This window comes from Nomascus leucogenys, chromosome 22a, assembly GCF_006542625.1.
Source record: "Nomascus leucogenys isolate Asia chromosome 22a, Asia_NLE_v1, whole genome shotgun sequence".
NCBI lineage: Eukaryota > Metazoa > Chordata > Mammalia > Primates > Hylobatidae > Nomascus > Nomascus leucogenys.
In genome coordinates this window covers 138605575-138631106 of record NC_044402.1, presented here as the reverse complement: position 1 = coordinate 138631106, position 25532 = coordinate 138605575, and the positions used below count along the sequence as shown (strand labels likewise).

At 44.6% G+C, this 25532-nt stretch overlaps 1 protein-coding gene across 2 annotated transcripts in view; it reads left to right on the top strand.

Annotated features, from left to right (window-relative positions):
- Positions 1-412: 412 nt before the first annotated feature.
- ILKAP (ILK associated serine/threonine phosphatase) overlaps positions 413-25532 on the top strand; it is a 33259-nt gene continuing 8139 nt past the window's right edge. The window contains exons 1-9 of one of the 2 annotated variants that reach the window (XM_030803100.1): positions 413-656; positions 9262-9327; positions 9802-9858; positions 14050-14169; positions 15796-15922; positions 18805-18911; positions 19971-20064; positions 20348-20435; positions 21923-22044. In XM_030803100.1, the coding sequence (XP_030658960.1) occupies positions 602-656; positions 9262-9327; positions 9802-9858; positions 14050-14169; positions 15796-15922; positions 18805-18911; positions 19971-20064; positions 20348-20435; positions 21923-22044 (836 nt within the window). In that variant the 5' untranslated portion in view covers positions 413-601. Of the gene's footprint in view, positions 657-9261; positions 9351-9801; positions 9859-14049; positions 14170-15795; positions 15923-18804; positions 18912-19970; positions 20065-20347; positions 20436-21922; positions 22045-25532 lie in introns of both variants that reach the window. The other variant, XM_030803101.1, reaches the window with a different exon arrangement.

Sequence of the window (25532 nt, the reverse complement as noted above, 5' to 3'; positions counted from 1 at the left end):
GAGGTTTCCGTCCTCGACGCCCAGGGCCGCTCCATCCAAGCGTCGGTTTCTCAGTCTCTAAAACAGGCCAGAAACCGGGCACGCTGTGGTTAAAGGACGAGCCGAAGAGATGGCAAGAGCGCCAGAAAGCCTTCCCAGGCATCGGGGCTGCCCTTGAGCTCAGACATTTCTCTCTGGACAGGCCTTCTTGGACAGGAACTCAACGAAACTTGACAGAAATCGGACACCCCCCACCAAGGAAAAGCAGGAGGGGCCCGGGGTTGGCCAAGGCGGGAAACACCGCGGGGCCCAGGCTGCGCCGTCTGCCCGGCTCGCAGTCGGGGCGCGGGAGGGGCCTATGCGCATGCGCACCGCCCCCCCCCCGCCCCCCGGCCCCGCCGCTCCAGCCGCCCCGCCCCTCCCGCGCGCAGCCCTCTGGGGCGGCCGGGCCACGCCGCGCGCCGATTGGTGGCGTCCGGGGCTCTCCCTGCAGGTGACTGACGGCGCCGGCCGCCCCTGCCCGTCGCCCGCCCGCTGCCGCCGCCTGCCCGGGGTGTGGAGCCCGGCCGCTGCTCGCGGGCTGAGCGTCTGCCGCTGCTGCCGCCGCCGCCCAGCCTCCGCCATGGACCTCTTCGGGGACCTGCCGGAGCCCGAGCGCTCGCCGCGCCCGGCTGCCGGTAAGCGGCGTTGCCGCCGGGCCGGCCAGGGAAGGGAGAGCAGGCGGGATAGGGGCGGCCAGAGGCCCGGGGCGGCTGAGGCGGCGTCCGCTCTGGGAGGCGGCGGGCGGCGCGGGCTGCACGGGGCCTGCTGCTGCCTGGCCAGGCCCCGTCCGGCCCACTGGCGGCCCTGCCGGAGGCCCGGTCGCTTGCGGAGCTCGGAGAGGCCGCTCCGCCATTTTCGCTACGCAGGAAGGAAAGGGCCGCGCCGCCCTGGCCACGGCCCCTCTGCGTGGCGGTGAAAGGCGCCGGCGCGACCGCGTGGGCCAACCCGAGGGACCAGCTCTGAACGCCCGGCGGCCCCGCAGGCCCCCGCGCCACGATTCCACCCGCGGCCCGGGCTGCCCTGCCCGCCGCCCGCCCGCGGCTTCCGGGCCGCACTTCACCCGCGGGCTGTGGAACGGCCGCGTTCCGGGCCGGTGCAAGTTCAGGGGCTTGGCGGTTTTTTTGCACAGGAGATTGAATTAATCACCATCTTAATCCTTCGTGTTTTTGAAGCCTGGAAGACAGGATGCCTCTTCTGTCATCCTATGATTTTGTGATAATTAACAGTAGTTTTTTTTTTTTTTCTGGCCCACGGGAAGTTCCCCCTCTCCCTCAAGTTAAGGGGTCCGCTCATCTGCTAAGCCCTGGCCCCTGCCAGTGGGAGTCCCTGTGGGCTGTGGTTTGAGCTCAGCATCCTAGCAGCGTGAAACAGGGCCTGTGTTAATCCCTGCGTCCTGTGGGTTACAGTCTCCGGGTTTCATTTGTCAAAACGCGTGAATATTTCATATGCAAGACTTCCAGCTTGATGTTGTAGTTTAGGGCCTTATTACCAAATTTAACTTGGGGGCAGAAAACCTGGAAAACTTAAGACGTTCAGATTTCCAGGCCCACCTCAGCCCCAATAAATCCGAATCCCTGAGAGTGGGGTTTCCCAATCTGTTACTAAATCCCCAGGCCAACCCAGCGAGGGCTGGAGACCAGTGGTTTGGGAACTGCTGTTGTAGGGCAGACGGAGGTGAGTAAGGCCCAGCCTTCGCTTTCTAAGAGCTGCTTTCCGAAGGGTACTAATTACGGTAATTAAAACTGGCAAAAGTTAATGACTGTGGGAAATGCTGAGGACTCTTGAGGAGGGATTGTCGCCCACCGAGAGACTGGGGAAGGAGGCAGTGTTTGAATTGAGCTTCCAAGGATGATCAGGCTTGTGATTTGCAGTAATTCTGGGCAAGAAAACATTTTATTTTATTTTACTTTTTGAGACGGAGTCTCGCTCTTGTCGCCCAGGCTGGAGTGCAATGGCGAGATCTCAGCTCATTGCAACCTCTGGGTTCAAACAATTCTGCCGCCTCGGCCTCCCTAGTAGCTGAGATTACAGGCGCCGACCACCACACCCGGCTAATTTTTATATTTTTAATAGAGACGGGGTTTCACCATGTTGGGTAGGCTGGTCTTGAACTCCTGACCTCAGGTGATCTGCCCGCCTCGGCCTCCCAAAGTGCTGGGATTACAGGTGTCAGCCACCGCGCCCTGCCCCCACTGACCGTTCTGATGGTACGGAGCATCTCAGTAACTGGTGCTGGAGTCTTTGAACTTGACTCAGCCATTCATTTTCAAAATAACCACGGTTTTAGCTGTGGGTAAAAATTGGCTTTGTGTAGCAGTCTTTTTTCTCTGTCAGTGGAGTATAATTTCTATCTGAATATATTTGGGGCAGCATTTGGATTCACCAGTGTGCCTGTAAACCTATGAGTCTTAAAATCTCCATTGCTTTTTACCTGCAATTAATTAGGTTCTGCTCAGGAGTAGGCTCCCTTGACTAACAAAAAACCTGGCAACTCAGAATCTCATAAGTTGGCACCTTAGCAGCCTTTTGCCAGAGCAGTGGGAAAGGTACATCCTGTTGCTGTTTTTTCCAAACTGAGTTTCCAACCTTGACTGAGCTGAAAGGGTGGCAGAGGGGGTGCATGGTGTTCAAACTGCTGACCCCCCTGAGAATGGATTGGTCAACTGCTCCCCATCTGCTAGGAGGGCACTGACATTGTCAACAGGTCCTGCTTGGCTGAGTGTATTTTTAAAAATAGCTTTAAAACGAAGGAGATCTCATAATTTGTAGATGATTGGAAGCTGAGAGGGATAAGTACTAAAATGAGTGACAATTGGGATCCATAGTTATCACTGCAGGCAGTTAGCTACAACCAACAAGATGAGATTTGACAGGTTAAAATCGTTTGTACAAGAACAGAATCTGGTTTCACATACTTGTGAAAATACTGTGATTTAAAAAAAAACCATACTTTGAATAAATCATATTGATTGCTAAAGTGAATGGAATAATGAGTCTAGACTGTGCATCATGACCCTCACACATGGTATGTGGGTACCACAAATCTCCAATGCAGTGAACAATAGAAGACCTCGTTATTTTCACAGGGCGCAAGAAAAGTTGTTCAGAAAGTGTAACCAGACTATTTGGTTTAGAATCCAGCTCTTCACTTACTAACTCTGCCTTCTGTGGCTATTCCTACATCTGTAAAAAGGGATGACACTTCCCACTGTTACTGTACAAATTAGTACAGTATGTATGGTGCTGCACATACTGTGGGGTAGAATGTATAGTGTTTTATAGATGTTAGCCAGGGTTATTATTTTTGAGACAGCCTCATTGTGTCGCCCAGGCTGGAGTGCAGTGACAAACACAGCTCACTGCAGTCTCGACCTCCGTGGGCACAGGTGATTCTTCCACCTCAGCCTCCTGGGTAGCTGGGACTACAGGTGTGCACCACCACAGCCAGCTAATTTTTGTATGTTTTGTAGAGACGAGGCTTTACCATGTTGCCCAGGCTGCTCTCGAACTCCTGGGGCTCAAGTGTTCTTCCCACCTTGGCCCTCCCAGAGTGCTGGGATTACAGGTGTAAGCCACTGTGCCTGGCTGAGCCATTAACAGTTGTTTAAAAGTGGAAAAATGCAGTCTTAAATGAATTATGGGAAAGCACTGAGTGTCCAAAGGGAGAATACTACAGTGTTTATATCACATCAAATGTATTAATATTTTGTTCAGATCTTTTTGTTTTTATTTTAAACGTTGCATCTAATGTTCCCACTCCTAAACCTCTTAAATGTTTATAATCTAGAAAAATACATAGAATGCACTAAACATTTCAGGTATTTTGCTAAATTAGTAGTTTTCTTCCAAGCCCTTAAATGTTTTATTTGCTGACTGAATCAAGTTTTTTAAAGGAGAGATATATATATTTTACCTAAAAAAAAAGAAGTGTTTGTTCATATCAGGCAGAAATGGAACTTTTCTATGTCATACCCATAAAAGTGCAGACTTGATGTCTTTAAGATTGGCAGCTTATATTAACAATCCATGTATGTCAGTTAAAGGTGTCATGGTTTAAAATTGCTTTGCCAGTAACTTGGTTTCACTTTTATAGGGTAGTTCTTTTACTTACTTGGTTGCTACACTAGTACATTAAAAATTGATGATCAGTTGTTGAGAACGAAATAAAATATTTGATTGCCACACCATCTTAAAAATACTTTAAAAAAATTGGAGGCTGGGCTCGATGGCTCATACTTGTAATCCCAGCGCTTTGGGGGAACAAGGCAGGAGGATGGCTTGAGGCCAGGAATTTGAGAAGAGCCTGGTGCAACTTCGTGAGACCCCTGTCTCTACGATTAAAAAAAAAATGAATATTTGAACATAAAGGTTAAAGTATTAGAGGAAAACAGATTGTAAAACTACAGGATTGAACAAGAAAAAAGTCATAAAAAGTTAAAGTGAATTTGACTATGCAAAAATTTAAAATTTCTGCAGGACAAATGATACTATAAAGGCAAAAGACAAACCGAGAAAATAATTGCGATATACATTACTAAGGGTATAAGAAAGGCTCACAGAATTAATAGGAAAACATAAAACCCACTAGAAAAATGGTCAAAGGATGTATCCTCCCAGTTCAGAGGTAAGGAGTACAAATGGCCCATCAACAGAAAGTCGCTGAGGAACCATTTACCTTTTCACCTATCAGATTAGCAACAATTGGTAACATTGGTGAATGTGTAGCGAAATAGGCATTCTCATAAAGTGTTTTGGGAGTGAAAATTACAACTTTTTGGGGAACAAATTTTGGCTTCTATCAGATTTAAACTAATATCCTTTGACGAGCAGTCTAGCAGACTAAGCAGGAATACGTGTATCAGGTTGTTGATTGTGGCATCACTTGTCATATGAAGAACTGGGAAAAGCTTGAACCCATCAGTAAGGATCTGGTCGAATGAGTGGAGATGCTTCCCATGTGTCACTGTTCGAGAGAATCAATTAGACTCAGGTGTGTTGGCCTGGAGCATGCCTTGATGGGTTATGTGAACAATATATGTGGAGTATTGTGTAGAGTATGACTCTGTCTTCTACAAATTAAAATGCATGTATCCATGTACATGAGCATTAAGGAAAGTGGAAAGGATACACTAAACTCATACTGTGGTTGGGGAGTGTGGTGGAACCTGTCCCCCCTTTTTTCTGATAATGCCTCTGTGGTGTTTGGAAAACACCTGGATTTATTTTATAGTTAAAAAAATTGAGGTATAAAAACCAATTTAGGCAAAATATTTTAACATCCTTTTTTAACTTTATTGGATACAGCAACCTTTGACCTGAATATGATCAACCCAAGGGTATTTTTCTCAGCCTAGTATATAACTTCCAGTAGACTTAGCTCCAGAATGTAGATAACTGGGGGGGAAGAAAAAAGTTCTAGGTGAGATCAACTATGTTAATGAACATTTTTAGTCTTGTATTCTTATTAGGGTTCTAATATTTTTAAGATTGGGGGAGGGGCCTCCTCCAGATTTTTAGGTCAAGGTCACACTTTGTCCAATAATTGCAGCCCTCAATGCTTTGAATTTCAGTTTATTCAAAATAGAATGTAAGGGCCTGGAACAGTGGGTCACATCTGTAATCCCAGCACTTTGGGATGCTGAGGCAGGAAGATTGCTTGAGTACAGAAGTTTGTGACCAACCCGGGCAACATAGTGAGACCCCGTCTCTACAAAAAGTTAACAAATTAGCTGGGCATGGTATTGTATGCCTGTAGTTTCAGCTACTTGGGAGTCTGACGAGGGAGGATTGCTTGAGCCCAGAAGGTTGAGGCTGCAGTGAGCTGTGATCACACCACAGCACTCCAACCTGGCTCACAGAGCGAGACTCTTGTCTCAATTAAAAAAAAAAAAAAAAAGAATCTAAAGGTTTTGACTAATCGGTAGTTTCCTTATGTATCTGTGACCTATAGATATTTTTTTAAAGAATCCACATACAGACTTCTAAGTTAGATCCTTTTGATGATGCAAAAGATATTCCAGAGATTTTATAAAATCTCAGGATTATCATCATAGGATTGTTGTAAGGGTAAAATGAGTTGGTGTTTGTGAAGTTTCTGAAAGGGTGCCCATGTATGGAGGCAGCATAGTACCTCACTAAGAGCATGGACTGCATGGCTTTGAATCCCCACTCCACTCCTTACTGGCTCTGTGATCTTGAACAGGTAGTTGACCTCAGTGCCTCAGTCTTTTCATCGGTAAATAATAATAGTACTTATCTCATAAGAATTAAATGAGAAGATGTATAGAGCTCTTAGAATAGTGCCTGGCAGGCAGGCAGTATGATCATGTTTAGAAGCCATTCCCAGTTTTGGCCAGCAAAATGTAAGATGGTCTCATTGTGTTTAATTGAAATACCTCTCATAGTATTCCAGAGTGAGAAAGAAGGTGGCAGGCAGTTCTCTGGGGATGGGGCTCAGTTTGGGGCACCATCTGACTGAACTGTAGCCAAAGGAGAGGGGGCCAGGCTAGTATTAATACTAAGCTGGAAGTTGCATTGTGAGGAATGCTTGCAAGAACTGAAAATGTATTTATTACCTGGGTAAAAGAAGACTTCCCCCATTGTACAGTGGCAGTGGAAAGACCTGATTTAGATGGGCAAGTTAATTCAAAAATTAAAATATGACCTAGTACAAGCAGAAGGGTTGTTTGCTCTTCAGGTTGGGCTGTTACCTGTAAATGTCCCCTCCCTTGTCCTAAGACATCTGGCTCTGTGACACCACTGAATGCAGCGTGATTGTCTGGATCATCTCATGTGGTTTTTGAGTCTGTCCAGAGAATGGGCGTTTTGATTGTTAGACCCAGTGTCGTTTGGGCAAAAGTGACCTACTTCGGGGTATTAGGAATTCTTGTAAGTGGATTAATACATTGAGTAATGGTTATCCTAAATACTTTTTTTGAGTGGTGGGGCCAGAGTCTGGTTTTGTCCCCCAGGCTGGAGTACAGTGGCGCTATCTCAGCTCACTGCAATTCAAGCTGTTTTCCTGCTTCAGCCTCCCAAGTAGCTGGGGCTACAGGCACCTGCCACCATGCCTAGCTAATTTTTGTATTTCTGGAGAGACAGGGTTTCCCCATGTTGGTCAGACTCATCTCGAACTCCTGACCTCAGTCCTGACCTTGGCCTCCCAAAGTGCTGGGATTATAGGTGTGAGCCACCACACCTGGCCATACTAAATACTTTTTAATGGCTTTCTTCTGCTTCTTGTATACTTCTAATAGAGTCTTTATGTCACTCGTAAGAAAAGTGAACGTATTTGCAATTCCTTAATTTGTTTAGGGTCATCCTGAGGGATTAGAATACATTTTCCCATTTGTATTACGGATATAAAGCAAAATAGTTATTTTTTGTTAACTCAGGAATTTCTTGTGTATTTTAGGTACTTCTGACCCAAAGACCCTGGGAGAAATTTCATTCCCTTAAGTTTATAAATTTTTAATGAAAGCTTTTGTTTTTAAAAGAAGAAAGTTGATACCCAGCTCATTTCTAAATGGAGGCAAAAAGATGATAGGGATGACCCTCTTGGGGGATATAAATTTATTTGTTTAAGTGAATTGGTGTTTGGCCTGGCACAGTACCTCACACCTGTAGTCCCAGCACTTAGGGAGGGTGAGGCGAGTGGACCACTTGAGGCCAGGAGTTTGAGACCAACCTGGCCAACATGGTGAAACCCAGTCTCTACTAAAAATACAAAAATTAGACCAGGCATGGTGGCTCACACCTGTAATCCCAGCACTTTGGGAGGCTGAGGCAGGCAGAACACTTGAGGTCAGGGGTTCAAGACTAGCCTGGTCAATATGGTGAGACCATGTTTCTACTAAAAATACAAAAATTGTTTGGGCACGGTGGTGTGCGCCTGTAATCTCAGCTACTCAGGAGGCTGGGGCAGGAGAATCGCTTGAACCCGGGAGGTAGAGGCAGTGAGCCAAGATCACATCACTGCACTCCAGCCTGGGCAACAGAGTGAGACTCAGTCTCAAAAAAAAAAAAAGCGAATTGATTTTTAAGTGAGTACTTTTTTTTTTTTTTTGAGACAGGGTCTCACTGTGTTGCCCAGGCTGGAGTGCAGTGGCCCAATCATGGCTCACTGCAGCCTTGGCCTCCCTGGGCTCAGTTGATCCTCCCACCTCAGCCTCCTGAGTAGCTTGGACTACAGGCGCCTGCCACCACACCTGGCTAATTTTTGTATTTTTTTCATAGACATTTTTTTGCCACGTTGTCCAGGCTGGTCTCGAACTCCGGGACTCAAGCAATCCTCCCACCTCAGCCTACCAAAGTGTTGGCTTTATAGGCATGAGCCACTGCGCCTGGCCTAAATGAGCACATTTTTATACTTGGACTCTGAGGGACAAGAGGTGGGATAAAGCTGGTGTGTTTGGTTGGTGTGTTGAACTTTACAGGAGGTGAACGTGTATACTTTCAACTTGGATTCTTGTGTGCCAGTTCAGATATCTAATAGCTTAAATAGAATTTCAGCAAAAAGCTGGATAATAAGGAATGGTGGTTAAATTTTATGTGGAAAAAGATAAGTGGGCATAAAACATTCAAGACATACTTTTGGAGTGTAAAGCTTCACATTTTTTGTTAAAAGAGTTTCCCGACTTTCTCCTGAGGCTATCTGTCTTTGGTTACCTGAAGCTCCTTATTTTCTCCATAGCTATTTATTGAATCAGACACTGTGCTGGGGCTAGGGACACCAGGTTCCAACAGATTTTCTTCCCTTGCAGAATGTTACTGAAATAGGATTTTTATATACCTGTAGGTCTTTGAAGGCCCCTCCCCCACCCCACCCCACCCCAAATTTCTGAATGTCTACCTTGAAGTCTCAAGTATTGTTTTCCTGGTCTAGAATCAGTTTTTTTCTTCCCAGGATTCTATTTTAAAGAAATACTTTTAAATGTTTCATGCTTTCAATAATGAAATTATCAAGAAAATACTTGTTTTCCTCAAAATATTCAGTGGCCCTGAAAATGCCTGTTAGGGCATCAATCATTGCTTTTATGTTGACTGTAACTGTTGGAAACAGATGCCCATATTAAAAAAGCTGTTAAGAAAATATTTTTTAAAAATTTGCCCAACAGGAAGGAGAAAATTAGAATCTAATAGCAAACTTGACTCAAAGCAGGGGAGACCACATGATCTTCCTCTTTGAAAATCTGTCCTGGATGATGACCATGCTCTCTAAACAGGTTTTCTGTGTTTTAGGGAAAGAAGCTCAGAAAGGACCCCTGCTCTTTGATGACCTCCCTCCGGCCAGCAGTACTGACTCAGGTACAGTCTTCAGGCTCTCCCAGGTGTGTGTCAACGTCTCTACTCATCCTGGGATTGTAGTTGTCTCAATCTTTTTCCCTTTCCCCCATTTTCAACACACAGATGTTTTAGGTGTTGGACTGTCTTTAAGTTTTGAATCCATGGCATCAGGTAAGGCAGAAAAATCTGCTAGTCGCTAGCCCTGAGAAGTACTGCGAGGAAATGTGGAGCAGTTTTCTCTGGTTCATTTGAGTATTTATTTTACTACCTGAAGTACAATTTAACTTTTTAAGGCAGATTTTTATTTCCTTTGAAATAATAGGACTTTAAAATAGGTTCAAGATATTATTCACTGCAGTATGAGTTGCCACTGGATTGACGCAAAAGTTTTGAGTTTATTTCAGTAACCTACATAGGTGTCCTGGTGGGATGGATTCTGAAACTTAAGTCTTACATATTTTTTGTGGGCTCACTAAGTGTTCTGCTGTGTTTCAGGATCAGGGGGACCTTTGCTTTTTGATGATCTCCCACCTGCTAGCAGTGGCGATTCAGGTAAGTGGTAGGAAAAATCCAAGGTGCTGATGGAAATAATACATATAGTGTTTTGCTCTTGTGTGAAATTTATATATAGGTTTTAACAGGATTTTGGATGACATTAAGTCATAATACAGCATAAGGTTTACTAAAACTATAAACAGGCACATTAATTGGAAGCACAAAGATAAGATAATACTATATCACTTTCTGGTGATATTAACTTCTTGAGGTTCAGATTGTTGGAACTGCCTTTAAGAATTAAGAGTTCACTGATTTACTCTTAACTTTGTTATTGACATTTTTTAAAAATTCAGAGTCCATTATTCTGATTTGCCTTGTTAAACAGAGTGCTTGACTCATATGTATCAAGGCTAGTAGCATTGGCTCTACCTCCTCCTGAAAATGTTCCTTTTCATGTCCTAATTAAGTAGAAGGGAAGAATAGAGCAGATTCCTGTTGCCATTGTGGCAAAGGTATGATTCTGTCTCATGAGAACTTCTTAGGTAGAGCTCCTCTGGTTGGGGAAGGTGAGGGTTAGGAGAGGCTGGGAGATAGATGGTGTGGGGGCAGTGGGGAATGCAGGTAATCCTATTTCATATGCAGGTGTATTTTCTGTATTTTAGAAAAAGTACTGTAGTCATCTTACATAAGAGTTCTCAATCTTCAGGGCTATTGACCCATACCAAAAGACTGCAGCATCCTCACACTCACAGTGTAGCCTGAAACCTTCCCAATAAAGATAGTACCCTTAGTTGTAATGAAAGTTAATATGTTCTGGCTGGGCACGGTGGCTCACGCCTATAATCCCAGCACTTTGGGAGGCCAAGGCGGGTAGATCGCTTGAGGTCAGGAGTTCAAGACCAGCCTGGCCAACATGGTGAAACCCCGTCTCTACTAAAAATACAAAAATTAGCCGGGCGTGGTGGCACGTGCCTGTAGTCCCAACTACTCAGGAGGCTGAGGCAGGAGAGTCGCTTGAACCCGGGAGGCAGAGGTTGCAGTGAGCCAAGATCACACCATTGCACTCCAGCCTGGGTGACAGAGCAAGACTCTGTCTCCAAAAAAAAGGAAAGTTAATATGTTCAAAGAAGGCTGTTAAGGGATTTAATAGAAGAAATGAAGATACAGTATAGCTGTCTCTTAGTTATCTGCAGGACAGAAGACAAAGTAGTAAAAATTTAGAAGATTTACATAACACTATTAACAAGCTTGATTTTTTGGATATATAATCTTGGGCCTAGTGTTTTAGATTTCTTGAGAAGTTACATTCTTTTTTTTTTTTTTTCTTGAGACAGAGTCTCACACTCTCACCCAGGCTGGAGTGCGGTGGTGCAGTCTTGGCTCACTGCTACCTCCGCCTCCCGGGTTTAAGTGATTCTCCTGCCTCAGACTCCCGAGTAGCTGGGACTACAGGCGTGTGCCACCATGCCTGGCTAATTTTTGTATTTTTAGTAGAGATGGGGTTTCACCATATTGGCCAGGCTGGTCTCGAACTCCTGACCTTGTGTTCGTCTGCCTCGGCCTCCCAAAGTCCCAAAGTGCTGAGATTACAGGTGTGAGCCACTGCACCCGCCAATAACACATTCTTTTTTTTTTTTTTTTTTTTTTTTTTTCCTTTTTCGAGACTGAGTCTTGCTCTGTTGGCCAGGCTGGAGTGCAGTGGCGTGATCTCAGCTCACTGCAAGCCCTGCCTCCCAGGTTCATGCCATTCTGCTGCCTCAGCCTCCCAAGTAGCTGTGACTACAGGCGCCTGCCACCATGCCCGGCTAATTTTTTTGTGTTTTTAGTAGAGACGGGGTTTCACCATGTTAGCCAGAATGGTTTCCATCTCCTGACCTCGTGATCCGCCCGCCTCAGCCTCGCAAAGTGCTGGGATTACAGGTGTGAGCCACCTTGCCTGGCCCGATAACACATTCTTAAGCAGGCAGGAACCATTTACAAAAGTTGATTATGTACTAAGCCGTAATTTGTTTTGAAATTTTATTATTTTTCTTTTTTTAAGACAGAGTCTCACTCTGTTGGCAGGCTGGAGTGCAGTGTTGCGATCTCGGCTCACTGCAACCTCTACCTCCCGGGTTCAGGTTCCTGTCTAAGCCTCCCAAGTAGCTGGGACTACAGGCACACGCCACCACACCCAGCTAATTTTTGTATTTTTGGTAGAGACGGGGTTTCACCATGTTGGCCAGGATGGTCTCAATCTCTTGACCTAATGATCCGCCTGCCTCTGCCTCCCACAATGCTGGGATTACAGGCATGAGCTGCCACGCCTGGCCTTTTTCTTTTTTTTTTCTGAGATGGAGCCTTGCTCTGTCGCCTAGGCTGGAGCGCAGTGGCGAGATCTCAGCTCACCGCAGCCTCCGCCTCCTGGGTTCCAGTGAGTCTCGTGCCTCAGCCTCCCGAGTAGCTGGGATTACAGGCACTACCACGCCCGGCTAATTTTTTGTATTTTAATTAGAGACCGGGTTTCGCCATGTTGGTCAGGCTTGTCTTGAACTTCTGACCTTAGATGATCTGCCCGTCTCAGCCTCCCAAAGTGCTGGGATGACAGGTGTGAGCCACCACACCTGGCCGTCTGTTTTGGAATTTTAAAGGAGATAGTTTCACATCCATATGGGGAAAACTGGAACCCATGCAGTAAGCCACAGGACACTAATGGGGACCTTTGGGAGAGATACTGTTGGAAACATCTGTGTTGCATTATGCAGGGTGCATATGTGTATTATGTTATACTGTTGCAGAAATAGGTCCTTGTGCAACTAATTTACTCTTCTTGAGGACAGGAACATTTTCATTACTTTTTCCTCAGCACTAAGAAATGTCTGACACAGGGAGTTTGAGACCAGCCTACCCAACATGGTGAAACTCCGTCTCTACTAAAAATACAAAAATTAGCTGGGTGTGGTGGTGCATGGCTGTAGGCTGAGGCAGGAGAATCGCTTGAACCCGGGAGGTGGAGGTTGTAGTGAGCTGAGGTTGCATCACTGCACTCGAGCCTGGGCGACAGAGTAGACTCCGTCTCAAAAAAAAAAAAAAAAAAAAAACACCTTGTGTTTACAAAAAAATTAAAAAATTAGCCGGGTATAGTTGTTCCTGCTTTCAGTCCCAGCTGCTCAAGAGGCTGAGGTGGGAGGATCACTTGAACACAGGAGTTGGAGGCTGCGGTAAACTATGATCATGCCACTGCATTCTAGTCTGTGTGACAGAACGAGACCGTGTGTCAAAAACAAAAAGAAATGTCTGGCAAAGAGTAGGTTGAGTAAGTAAATAAGTACTTGTATCCTTTTTTTTTTTTTTTTTTTTTTTTTTTTTAAGAGAAGCGTCTTACTCCTTTGCCCAGGCAGGTCTCAAATGCCTGGGCTGAAGTGATCCTTCTGCCTCAGTCTCCGGAAGTAGCTGTGACTGCAGGCATGTGCCACTGCATCTGGCTATTGCATACTTTATACCTAAATGCAGAGAACATTTCAAGTCATTTATTAGGACAGCAGCTGCCCTTATTGGAGATTGATGTGTTAGGCACTGTGACAAATGCTCTTCCTACTTGTCCTAACCCATTTTCAAACATCCCTCTGAGATGACAGTATTCTTACCGTGTTAAGCACGGGTGAAGACAGCTGAGACTGAAAGGTTAAGTTGCACACCTCTTTGAAACTTGACTTTTCTCATTTCAAACACATACACTGCAGATTCCCTTAGCTTTGAGTACAGATTCATCCTTTTGCTAGTGGGAACAGCTGTGGCAGCCTTATTTTGCCTTTGAAAGGATGTATTACAGTTCTTAAAGGCTGCCATTTACCTCATTTTGAGCCGTTTCGGGTACTTGTTACTTTTTGGAACTTGATTAGGATATGTTAGTTTGCTTACAGATTTTGTAAGTGTTTGTTTAACACTAAGAGCCTGTGGATATAAAAACATGTATATGCTACAGGCCAAAAAAAAAAATGTATTTTTACCACTGGGAAAAGTCTTTTACAAACCCCTTCAGCAGGGTCAGTTTGACTCAGGGCCTGGATCTTAACTTTATGTTCTCTCACTGTGGGACCCCCCACCCTGCCAACCATGAAGACACAACTCCTGGATCTGCCTGGGTCTGCCAGTCCTTGCTTAAAATGACCTTGTCTTTGAGTGCTAGGATGAAGCCCAGTCTACTAGTGACTTTTTCCAACAGTCTACAGCTGTGTTTCTGTCCGGCTTTTACTTTATTTCCAGGTTCTCTTGCCACGTCAATATCCCAGATGGTAAAGAATGAAGGGAAAGGCGCAAAGAGAAAAACCTCCGAGGAAGAGAAGAATGGCAGTGAAGAGCTTGTGGAAAAGAAAGTTTGTAAAGGTTTTCAGACAGTTTGAAAACAAATGTATTAGACTTCATATTTTAAAACAACCCAGAGCAAAACCAGTTTCAGCTTTCTAATAATACTTTCTTTTTATGTCTGTATTTAAGAAATGAGTAGGGTTCCCTTTTTGCAAATGAATTTCCAAGTTTCTCTGTGCTTTCTCCTACTTTTCATGTACAACTATCTCTGATCCTACCTTTGATCAGATAGGAAACCTACATTTGTTCCTCAAGAGTTAAAAAATACAGGTGGTTTTTTTCTTAGCCTTCTGCAGTGAATGGTTAGTTTTTAGACCACCTAATCTCTCTCTGACTTCCAATCTTTGTTCACAGTTTGTCAATTAGTGCTTTGAATTACGTGATTTAGCTTAGTAGGCAGCTTCCCTAAGCCTGGAAAAAGCCGTTGAAATTTGTAGTCAGTTGTGTAACTTGTCAAAGTTAGTGAGGAAGAAAACGAAAAGTATTAACTAAAGAGAATACTTCAGTTGTGGTACTAAAGTATTCTTGAGCTATGGGATTTTCTTTTCTTTTTTTGTTTTTTGAGACGGAGTCTCGCTCTGTCGCCCAGGCTGGAGTGCAGTGGCACCATCTCGGCTCACTGCAAGCTCCACCTCCCGGGTTCATGCCATTCTCCTACCTCAGCCTCCCAAGTAGCTGGGACTACAGGCACCCTCCACCATGCCTGGCTAGTTTTTGTATTTTTAGTAGAGATGGGGTTTCACCATGTTGGCCAGGATGCTCTCGATCTCCTGACCTCGTGATCTGCCCACCTCGGCCTCCCAAAGTGCTGGGATTACAGGCGTGAACAACTGCGCCCGGCCCGAGCTGTGGGATTTTCATTGACTGCATTGTCCTTTGTCACAGATTACCTCAGTGAAAGCTGTATGATGCAGGCAGAGGTATGTGAAAAAACCCACTTGTAGCTTTGCTGGGAAGATGTCTTCTTCAGCTTAGCTCGTCACTTCCCAGAAGACAGCTCTTCACAGTGTTCATTTTATTATTTGTCTGGCATTAGGTATCAGAAAATAAGCTTAAATGAGTCTAACCATTAAATGTAAATAGATCTCTGCCTGCGTTGGAATCTTTTATCTTTTTCTTCCTCAGCTGAAGTAAAAGCAACCGATCTTACTGTTTGTTCAAATTCTTCACCAGCCTTGAGCATGGCATGGAAATACGTATTTTCAGGGCATCTTACAGGGCTTTTGAGACAAACTCTACTGACTTGCATTTGTCTAACTGACTGCATTTGTCCTTATTCAATTATCACAAGACTAATTTGCACATGATCCTTTCCCCTGATTTGGATCTCACTTCTCTGGGATGGCAGCACATCCCTTGCCCTGGTGCTTTGACTTATACCCTAGACAGAGTTGTTTTGTGCTCACTGACTCATCTCTCGTGTCCCTGTGCAACCTCTTAGAGCTCACCCTGTCCAGCAGTGCTCCGATTTTAGTTACAGACTTGCAGCTGGGGAGATGCCTTAAGGGATATTGCTTATTTGTTTGTGCCATTAGGATATTGCTGAGTCAGACAGTCATGGTTCCCTCTCATTTGCTCTGGGACTAGGGTTTCCAGAGGGTTGGGCACAGTTTTGTATTGGCTTTTTTGTTCTCTTTTCCTTAGCCTCTTCGGTGATCTTTGGTCTGAAGGGCTATGTGGCTGAGCGGAAGGGTGAGAGGGAGGAGATGCAGGATGCCCACGTCATCCTGAACGACATCACCGAGGAGTGTAGGCCCCCATCGTCCCTCATGTGAGTCTCATGTAGGAAGCCCGGCTGGCATTAACATCTCCTGGGTTCTCACTGGCATTTTGGACGGGCTAGTTTGTATTTACTAGAAAATCTCACACATCACTTGATTCTACATCAGTGATTCTCAGCTGGGGTTGATTTTGCTCCCCGCCCAGGGGACATTTGTCAGTGTTTGGGTACATTTTTGTCACAATTGCGGGAGGGCGTTGTTACTGGCATCTGGTGGGTAGAGACTAGGGATGCTGCTAAACATCTTGGAAGCACAGGGCAGCCCCACAACAAAGAATTGTTCAGCCTGGGATGTCAGTAGTGTCGCAGTTGAGCAGCCCTGCTGAGCGGGAGATGACGCTCCATGGCATGGCTCTGCAGCGTGTGTTACTCCTTACCAGCAACTGAGCAGCTTCTGGCAGAGAATATTTTTAATCCATGGCCTAGAAGATAAGAGTTGGAAGCCACTAATTAAAGTATGAATGGTGATCAAGGAGAGCTAGTAGAGATAATCAGGGCCCAGGAAGAACAAAAGTCAAAATGATGTCAAGGAAAAGACAGACAATGAAAAATTAGCTGCAACTATACAAACTAAAATGAAGCCTTCTGGATAAGCTCTTGGGCCTGGAGGAAAAGAAACCAGAAGGTAGGACATTAAGTTGGCTGTTAACATACATTATAGTACATATTTAATAATATATATTACATAGGTTACATAATTCAGAATTACATAATAAATAGCTTACGTACCTTTACTGACACCAGCTGGTCATTAACATACAGTGTGCTGGAGCCGTTTGGGCTGATGGCGTTTGTCCCGTAGATGAGGTGTACTCATAGAGATGAGGTGATGGCTGCTGCAGAGCAGCTGATCATATGTAGAGGGGACAAGATACACACCCATTGAGACAGGGTCTTGCTGTCTTGCTCAGCCTGGAGTACAGTGGCACAATCACAGCTCACTGCAGGCTTGACCTCCTAGGCTCAAGCAGTCCTCCCACCTCAGCGTCCTGAGTAGCTGGGACCATAGGCATGTGCCACCACAGCCAGCTAATTTTTTGAATTTTTTGGAGAGACAGTGTCTCCTTAAGTTGCTCAGGCTTGTCTCAGAGTCCTGGGCTCAAGCCGTCCTCCCACCTTGGCCTCCCAAAGTGCCAGGATTACTCACATGAGCCACCATACCCAGCCTGGGATTTACATTAAAACCAGGAAGGGGACCTCTGGAGCCCAAGAAGGCAGATCCTTTGAGTGTAAATTTAATTGGGAACACTAAATCATGCCTTGCAAATAACAGGCAGTAAGAACAGCTCTGAGTTATAAACCAGATGAGGTTTTTTTCTCATGGCTCAGGATGTCCTGAATTGAAAAGGAATTCCAAAAAATTTGAAAGAAAAGCAGCTCTCTAGAATAAATGTCATTTCTCGTAGGCATTTTTGTTTTTTTTTTTCTTGAAATAGTTTATTTGATGTCTTTTATTCCATATATGTGGGTTTTCTGGCAAAATTTGAAAGGGGAATGGGAATAAGAGTAGTAAGATAGGTTTTAAAAATGAGATATTTAAAATTTATTTGAGTAACAATTCTGTAATATCCTCCCTGCTCTTACACAGTCATGTGCTGAATAACAACATCAAGTCAGTGGTGGACTCTGCATATATGACGGTGCTCCCATAAGATTACAAATTTTGTAGAGATGGGGTCTCGCTATGTTGCCCAGGCTGGTCTTGAACTCCTGGCCTCAAGTGATCCTCCTGCCTTGGCCACCTCCCAAAGTGTTGGGATTAACAGGCATGAGCTGCCGTGTTCAGCCATAATACCATGTTTACTGTACCTTTTCTATGTTTAGGTATGTTTAAATAACACAAATACTACCAGTGTGTTACAACTGCCTATGGTATTTAGTGCAGTAACATGCTATACAGTTTAGCCTAGGAGCAATAGGCTCTACCATGTATGTAGCTTAGGTGTGCAGTAAGCTGCGCTGTCTTAGTTTGTGTAAATATGTTCTATGATGTTCACACAACAAAATCACCTAACAACACATTTGTGTTAAGTGATGCATGACTGTGTTTTTTACTGTTTTCGATAAATAACTTGATCTGTTTGTTAATGTTTAAAACCAAATCTGATTTAAATAGGAACGGAGTTCTGAATTTTAGTTTTGTTGTCAGTGAAAAATCAGAATTAACAGATCTTGATCTTTGAAGCAAATGTGAGTTTTAAACATTTAATGTAAAATACTGTGAAAAGTGTTACAGCTCTTTTAGAATATTAGACCTTTAGCAGGTCTTGTAGTCTTCACCAGAAACACTGCCACACCTACACACACACACGCACACACACACACTGGTTTTTTTTTTTTTTTTTTTTTAGACAGAGTCTCGCTCTGTCACCCAGGCTGAAGTGCAGTGGTGCGATCTCAGCTCACTGCAAGCTCCGCCTCCCGGGTTCACGCCATTCTCCTGCCTCAGCCTCCTGAGTAGCTGGGACTGTAGGCGCCTGCCACCACGCCCGGCTAATTTTTTTGTATTGTTAGTAGAGATGGGGTTTCACCGTGTTAGCCAGGATGGTCTTGATCTCCTGATCTCGTGATCCGCCTGCCTCGGCCTCCCAAAGCGCTGGGATTACAGGCGTGACCCACCACGCCTGGCCCACACACAAGTATTTTTTTTTAAAAAAAAAAAAAAGATAAAATGCTGTGAAAGTTACTTAAATATTTGTCTCAGTTAAAGCCTTTTTTTTCCCATTTGTAACAGTGTGTGACTGGTGTCTTAACCAGTGTGACTTCCTCTGACTTATTAATGTTCACTCTTTGAGATGAAATTTAAAAGCTTTAATGGAAAAGTGTGGTTTTTGCTGTTGAGAATTTGATTAACTCTCAATTCATTCTTTCAGTACTCGGGTTTCATATTTCGCTGTTTTTGATGGACATGGAGGAATTCGAGCCTCAAAATTTGCCGCACAGAATTTGCATCAGAACTTAATCAGAAAATTTCCTAAAGGTGAGACTGAGAACTAAATCAGTTGATACTCATTTTGGTTATTGCTGTTTGGATGGCTGTGTGAGGCAGTCAGATGTGTCATTTTGGCTTTATCAGAGAATCATTGATGAGTCTTAAAAGAGTGGTGCTGAGGAGTGGACTCCAAGGCTTCCAGGAGTAGCGGCCATGCAGGTGTGACTTAGAATGGCACTTCTCATGATTCTAAATGATAGGCACCTTTTGTGAATTGTCTTTGGGTTCATTTAGTGTCTTGCCTTTATTGGAAAACTAGTAAAACCAACTTCAAATGGCACTGTGTTATATGTGAGGAAACAGAGATTGTTCTGGCTGGGCACGGTGGCTCACACAGCACTTTGGGAGGCCAAGGCCAGAAGATCACTCAAGCCCAGGAGTTTGAGACCAGCCTGGCAACATAGGGAGACTCCATCTCTACAAAAAAAAAAAAAAAAAAAAAACCTAACTGGACATGGTGGTGTGTGCCTGTGGTCCCAGCTGCTCAGGAGGCTGTGGTGGGAGGATTTTCTGAGCCCCAGGAGGTTGAGGCTGCAGTGAACCATAGTTGCACCATTGCACTCCAGCCTGGGTGACAGAGTGAGACCCAGTCTCAGAAAAAAAAATTAAAAAAAAAAAAAAGAAACAGGGATTATTCTTAATCATGCTTGAAAATCAATTGATGTGCAGAAATTACAAAAACAAAATGGCCAGCCCTGGTGACCCACGCCTGTAATTCCAGCATTTGGGAGGCCGAGGCAGGTGGATCACGAGGTCAGGAGTTTGAGACCAGCCTGGGCAATGTGGTGAAACCCCATCTCTACTAAAAACACAAAAATTAGCCTGGCGTGGTTGCGCGCGCCTGTATTCCCAGCTACTCAGGAGGCTAAGGCAGAAGAATCGCTTGAAGCTGGGAGGCGGAGGTTGCAGTGAGCTGAGATCGCGCCACGGCATTCCAGCCTGGTGACAGAACGAGACTCCGTCTCAAAAAACAAACCAAAATGACAGTGGGAGGAGGATAATCTTCCCTCCTTGAGAGATTGTTTTCTTTTGGCCCTTCTGTAACAGGAGATGTAATCAGTGTAGAGAAAACCGTGAAGAGATGCCTTTTGGACACTTTCAAGCATACTGATGAAGAGTTCCTTAAACAAGCTTCCAGCCAGTAAGTATAACTTGATGATGAAGTTTGAGTGGACTGTGTGTGGTGTTTTCCTAAATGCATTTCAGTCTTCTGATGTGGTTTAACACTATTGCTCACTGTCTGAAAAGTGCATAGCACTCAGTAAGCTCTTATAACCATTAGCTAAATCTAAAACAGAAAAAAAGCAAGTATCAAGGAAATGGTCCATTTTGAAATATAAGATACTTCCCATTGAGCTCTGAAAATTAGTCTCAAAGTGCTAGGCTGTTGGTGGTGACTGTGTTTCTGATGTGTTTCCCCCCAGGAAGCCTGCCTGGAAAGATGGGTCCACTGCCACGTGTGTTCTGGCTGTAGACAACATTCTTTATATTGCCAACCTCGGAGATAGTCGGGTATGTGGCCCTGGAGCCACCCACTTAGATGACAATACGTTTTATGGGGAAAAGACTTTAGCAAGTACTTGTTGAATAAGATTAAAGTGATGATGTCTGGTTGAAACCTTTCTTCTGGGGTTGCTGCAGAGTGTTCTGCTACAGTTTAACTTCTGGGTAAGGGAACAGCAGCTCAGCTAGAGGCCGTTTGTTCTCTGGGGAACTTACGCCCTATGATAGACTTGTGCTTTAAAACCCAGATCCCGTCTTTTTTGTTTCTTTTTTTCCTCCTGTGGTTTGTGTGTGTGATGCTGTGGATCAGAATGTAATCAGTATGCAAGTAGCCTAAATCTTCTTTTATTTCCTTTCTCTGACCTTGGACAGTAATGAATGAAAAGCTTTAACCCCTGTCTCTCAAAGTTACTGTGATTTCAGAGTAACTTGAGAGCTGTGGCTGGAAAATACCAGATGAGGTGCTGTTCATCCCCTGAGCCCGGTCCCTGGCTGAGGGAGAAAGCCCAGGGTGGTGTTCCCCCTGGTGACAGTCGTGGGGATGCTGTAAAGCCTAGAGGGTGCTGCTGCGGAAAGCTGGATGCAGACCCTGCCTCCTCTGCGTCAGTACCTTATGTTCTGTTCCATTGCCACTTTTTCAGCCGGCCTCCTTACTCCTTCAGCAGTTACAGGAACCAAGTGACTCTGTCCACAGTTAAGCAGCATCTTTAGACCTCTCCCCACGATGGGGGGAGGATGTGGGGGGATGATTCATCAAATACTAAGCGCTAGGGGTATGGCAGGGACTATAACAGATGACAGCCCCTGCCTGGTGGAGTTTATATTCTGGTGACCCTGTAGTAGACTGGCGCTAGCCCACATGTGTTTAGACCACATGATTTCAGAAATAGCAAGAGGAAAATTGGCAAAAAATAAAAAAAATAAAGACTTAGGAGTCAGACCCAAATTCGAATCCTGGCTCTGCTCTGTGACTTTATTGAGTTACTTATTCTTCAGTGCCTCAGTGTCTTCCTGTAAAACAGACACAGTGAGCCTGGCAGGGGTGAGAACACCTGGAGGCACTGGTGTGGACGGCCTGCCTGGCACTCGGCCAGCATGCACAACGCTTGCCCTCCTCTTTGCCTTCCGTAGGCTCATGGACATGTCTCTGGCCTTGTAGACTCCAGGCCAAAAGGGACCTTGATACTTGTTGAGTGCTTCCTTTCATGTCACAAATGTGACAACAGCCAGAGTGAGCGCTTGGCTGTAGTTATTCAGCAGAGTTTGCACCAGAGTTGATATCAAAACCAGGGGCGACTGTCTACCTAACTGTTGTGTCTTTGACACTTCTTTGCTGCTTGATTCTCTGAACTTATATTTATCAGCACGAGGCTGAATGTGAAACTCCATTGTTAACTGTTTTCTTCAAATTCCATTGTTAATTGTTTTCTTCAACTGGTACCTTTAGATGCTGCGCCCACTGGATTTCATGACTATTATAATCTCCATCTTCCCAGGCAATCTTGTGTCGTTATAATGAGGAGAGTCAAAAACATGCAGCCTTAAGCCTCAGCAAAGAGCATAATCCAACTCAGTATGAAGAGCGGATGAGGATACAGAAGGCTGGAGGAAACGTCAGGTAACCGAGGGACTGAGAGGAGCTCATGGGAAGGAGGGCTGTTGGCTGTAGAAGGGTCCCGAGACCTTCGAGGAGTAGAACTTTCCCTGTTACGTAGTCTTCAGTGTGACGAGGCTCTGTCTGAGATCTAACGCTGGTGACATAGGTAGGTGACTGTTGTAGATTTCACGTGTCCAAGTGGAAGGAAACTTGCCTCCCTACATTTGCAAAAGGACAAATTCATATTTACCATTCACAGTGTTTTCTCTGTGCCTAGGAAGTTTCTTAAATACTGTCACTTGTGGTGGCAGGCGCCTGTAGTCCCAGCTACTTGGGAGGCTGAGGCAGGAGAATGGTGTGAACCTGGGAGGCAGAGCTTGCAGTGAGCCAGGATCACACCACTGCACTCCAGCCTGGGCAACAGAGCGAGACTCCATCTCAAAAAAAAAAAAAAAATACTGTCACTTTTTGCATTGAATAAGTTACAGTTTTAGGTGAATTCTCCAGAGAGAAAATCTGAAGTAGTTAAGATGGGTTAAGTAATGTCTTTGGACTTCTTGGGAACAACTGGCACAGAGGACCATGTCTTACTTGGCTCTGTCTTTTGCGGTTTCATTTCACTCTCTCTTTAAATCTTTGAAAACCATATGTCTGCTCTGGTTTTATTATCTGCTTCTAGCCAAGGCAGCTAAAGGAGGGCATAAGTCTTTTCTTTAGAATTCCACTTCACGGACATTGCATTATGAATTAGACCACGAGTATTTTCTGGTTTATTGTACAGTTTGACTATTAAAATTTTCTGCCAGAGATAAGAGAGATGTCATCTCTTAGTATAAGACTGCACTTACCTGTCCTTTGAAGTGTAGTTTCTCTTCTGTTATTCATTTGGGGAAGCCTTTTTTATTGCTCCAGGCTGAATCTAGTCAGTGGTACAGGGAGGTTTCTGGAGAGTAGTTGGAACCCTTAGCATTTGTTCAAAAAGCTCCTGGATTAGTAAGAAGCAGTTTCATTCACGGTTGCTGCAGTTTACGTGAGCAGTGATGGGATTATAGGCCTGGTTTCAGGCCTCAAGCAGTGCTGTTTGCCTAGTTTTTGCCACCGTAACTACGTCCTAGTAACTACTGTGGACAGTCATGCCTGAGAACGTGACTCTAACATGAGGGTAAGCATCACCTCTTCTCCCCTTTCTTGTAAGTTTTACATTCATTCTGCTTTTGCCTGAACTCCTTGAAAATAATTTGATACTGACAGTCCTGTGGCTGAAAGTAAGGCCAGTTGTGTTGCAGTTGCTTCCTATATCCCAGTCCTTACCTATTTCAGAGAAGTGTTTACATGCCTTAGAGAAATCATTTGACAATGTGGGCTTTGGGTGAATCCTTCATCTCAGAGAAGGGGGGCTGCAGGCTAAGAGACCAGCAGCTTGGGTCTCTGCCCCTGAGCAGCAGAGCCCTGTTGTGGCCTGTTCTCCTGCCTGAGGCCAGGGCTGGCTCCCCCACTCTCAGCTTTTATTATTAAATTTTTCAGACATACAGAAGAAACTTTACAATAGTAAAACAAACATTTCCAAATCTACCAGCAGTGAACATTGTGTCATGTTTAGTCTGTATAGATGTGTGTCAGGTTGAGCTGTTTAAAAGTTGCAGATACGATGACATAACACCCTAAATACTTAAGCATGCATCTCCTGAAGATAAGGACGCTCTTGACATAATTAATGAGAATTTTCACACCTAAGACAATAATATTTCCTTAGGTTATGTTAGGTTATCTAATATCCTGTCTATATTTTTATTTCCTGAGTTATCCCCAAAGTATCTTTGTTTCAAACCAGGGTCTAGTCAGCATTCATGCCTACCGTGGACTTCGCGTTTCTTTTTCTTTTTTCTTTTTTTGAGAGAGAGAGTGTCTTGCTCTGTTGCCTGGAGTGCAGTGGCACGATCACAACTCACCGCAGCCTTGACCTCTGAGGTTCAAGCGATCCTCCAGCCTCAGCCTCCCAAGTAGCTGGGACCACAGGCATGTGCCACTGTGCCTGGCTATTTTTTTATTTTTTGGTAGAGACAGGGTATCTGTCTGTGTTTTCCAGGCTGAGCTAAGTGATCCTTCTGCCTTGGCCTCCCAGAGTGCAGGGATTACAGGTGTGAGCCACCGCACCCTGCCAAGACTCATTTCTTACCAGGCTTTGAACCGTGTTATAGGCCAGCAGTTGTACAGAGTCACCAACATTCTGAACCTGCGTGTTTTTTTACGGTGTTATTTCTGTATGTTTCCTATAAACTGGAAGTTAGGTGTAAGGCCTTCTTTAGATTCAGATGAGATGTTTTTAGCAATGTTTTGTGGGGGATGCTGTATACTCAGTAGTCCTTCACTTCAGTAGGCACATAATGTGACCCTTAATTAAGTTGCCAAATCCCAGCACTTGGCTCCGGTGGTAACAGCCGGATGCTCCTGTTACCTTGTGTCATCAGCAAGTAATCTGGGGAGGTTCACTGGTATCTTGTGAATATTCTGTTTCCTGTCAACCTTTCACCTAATGGTCTTAGCATCCCTAAATCATTATTTCATCAGGAATGTCAAAGATGATTTTCATATTCTGTGATTCTTTTCACATGTATTAGTGGGCATTCTGTAAAGAAACTTCTTATTCATCATCAATAAGAGAACATCATAGATTCTTCTAAAAAAGCAGGGTCTATGTTTCATTCTGTCCTTTACCAATTTGAAAGGAAGATAGTCCACCTATAGTTGTGGAAATTAGTGTTTTTCTTTCACTCCTGCCTCTCTCCCTCCATCCTTCCTTTGTGAATCACTGTGTGCCAATTGACTACTCAGTGTGTTGTAGTCACAGTCATGGTGTTTTCGGCGGCTCACTTTATTTCAGATATGGCCAGTGGAAACTCCTGCCGGCTGGTTCCTGTGTCCTTTTCATATGTGTATATTAATGTTTAAGAACCAAATCCAGGCTGGGCGCAGTGGCTCACATCCGTAATCCCGGCACTTTGGGAGGCTGAAGTGGGTGGGTCTCTTGAGCCTAGGAGTTCAAGACCAATTTGGCAACGTTGGTGAAACCCCATCTCTACAAGAAATACCAAAAAATAAAAAAGAGAGAAATTAGCCAGGTGTGGTGGCACACACTTGTGGTCCTACTCAGGAGGCTGAGGTGGGAGGATTGCTTGAGCCTGGGAGGCGCAGGTTGCAGTGAGCAGAGATCATACCATTGCTCTCAAGCTTGAGTAACAGAGCAAGACTCTTGTCTGAAAAATAATAATAATAATTGATTTACATCAGTGTAGGGAATACATTTTTTTAAAAAGAGCCCAAATCCATGTTCTCGGGTGCTCAGTTCAGTTGGAGTGTCATTAGCTCTATGTCCACTCAAGACATGCAGAACTAGGAGACACAACACATTTTAAATCGCAAGCTTGGAGTGCTATTTCTTACTCATATTTAACGTTACAGAGTTTTCTCTTCTTTGGTTTAATATTTGTAGCTCATTTCTCTTAATGCTA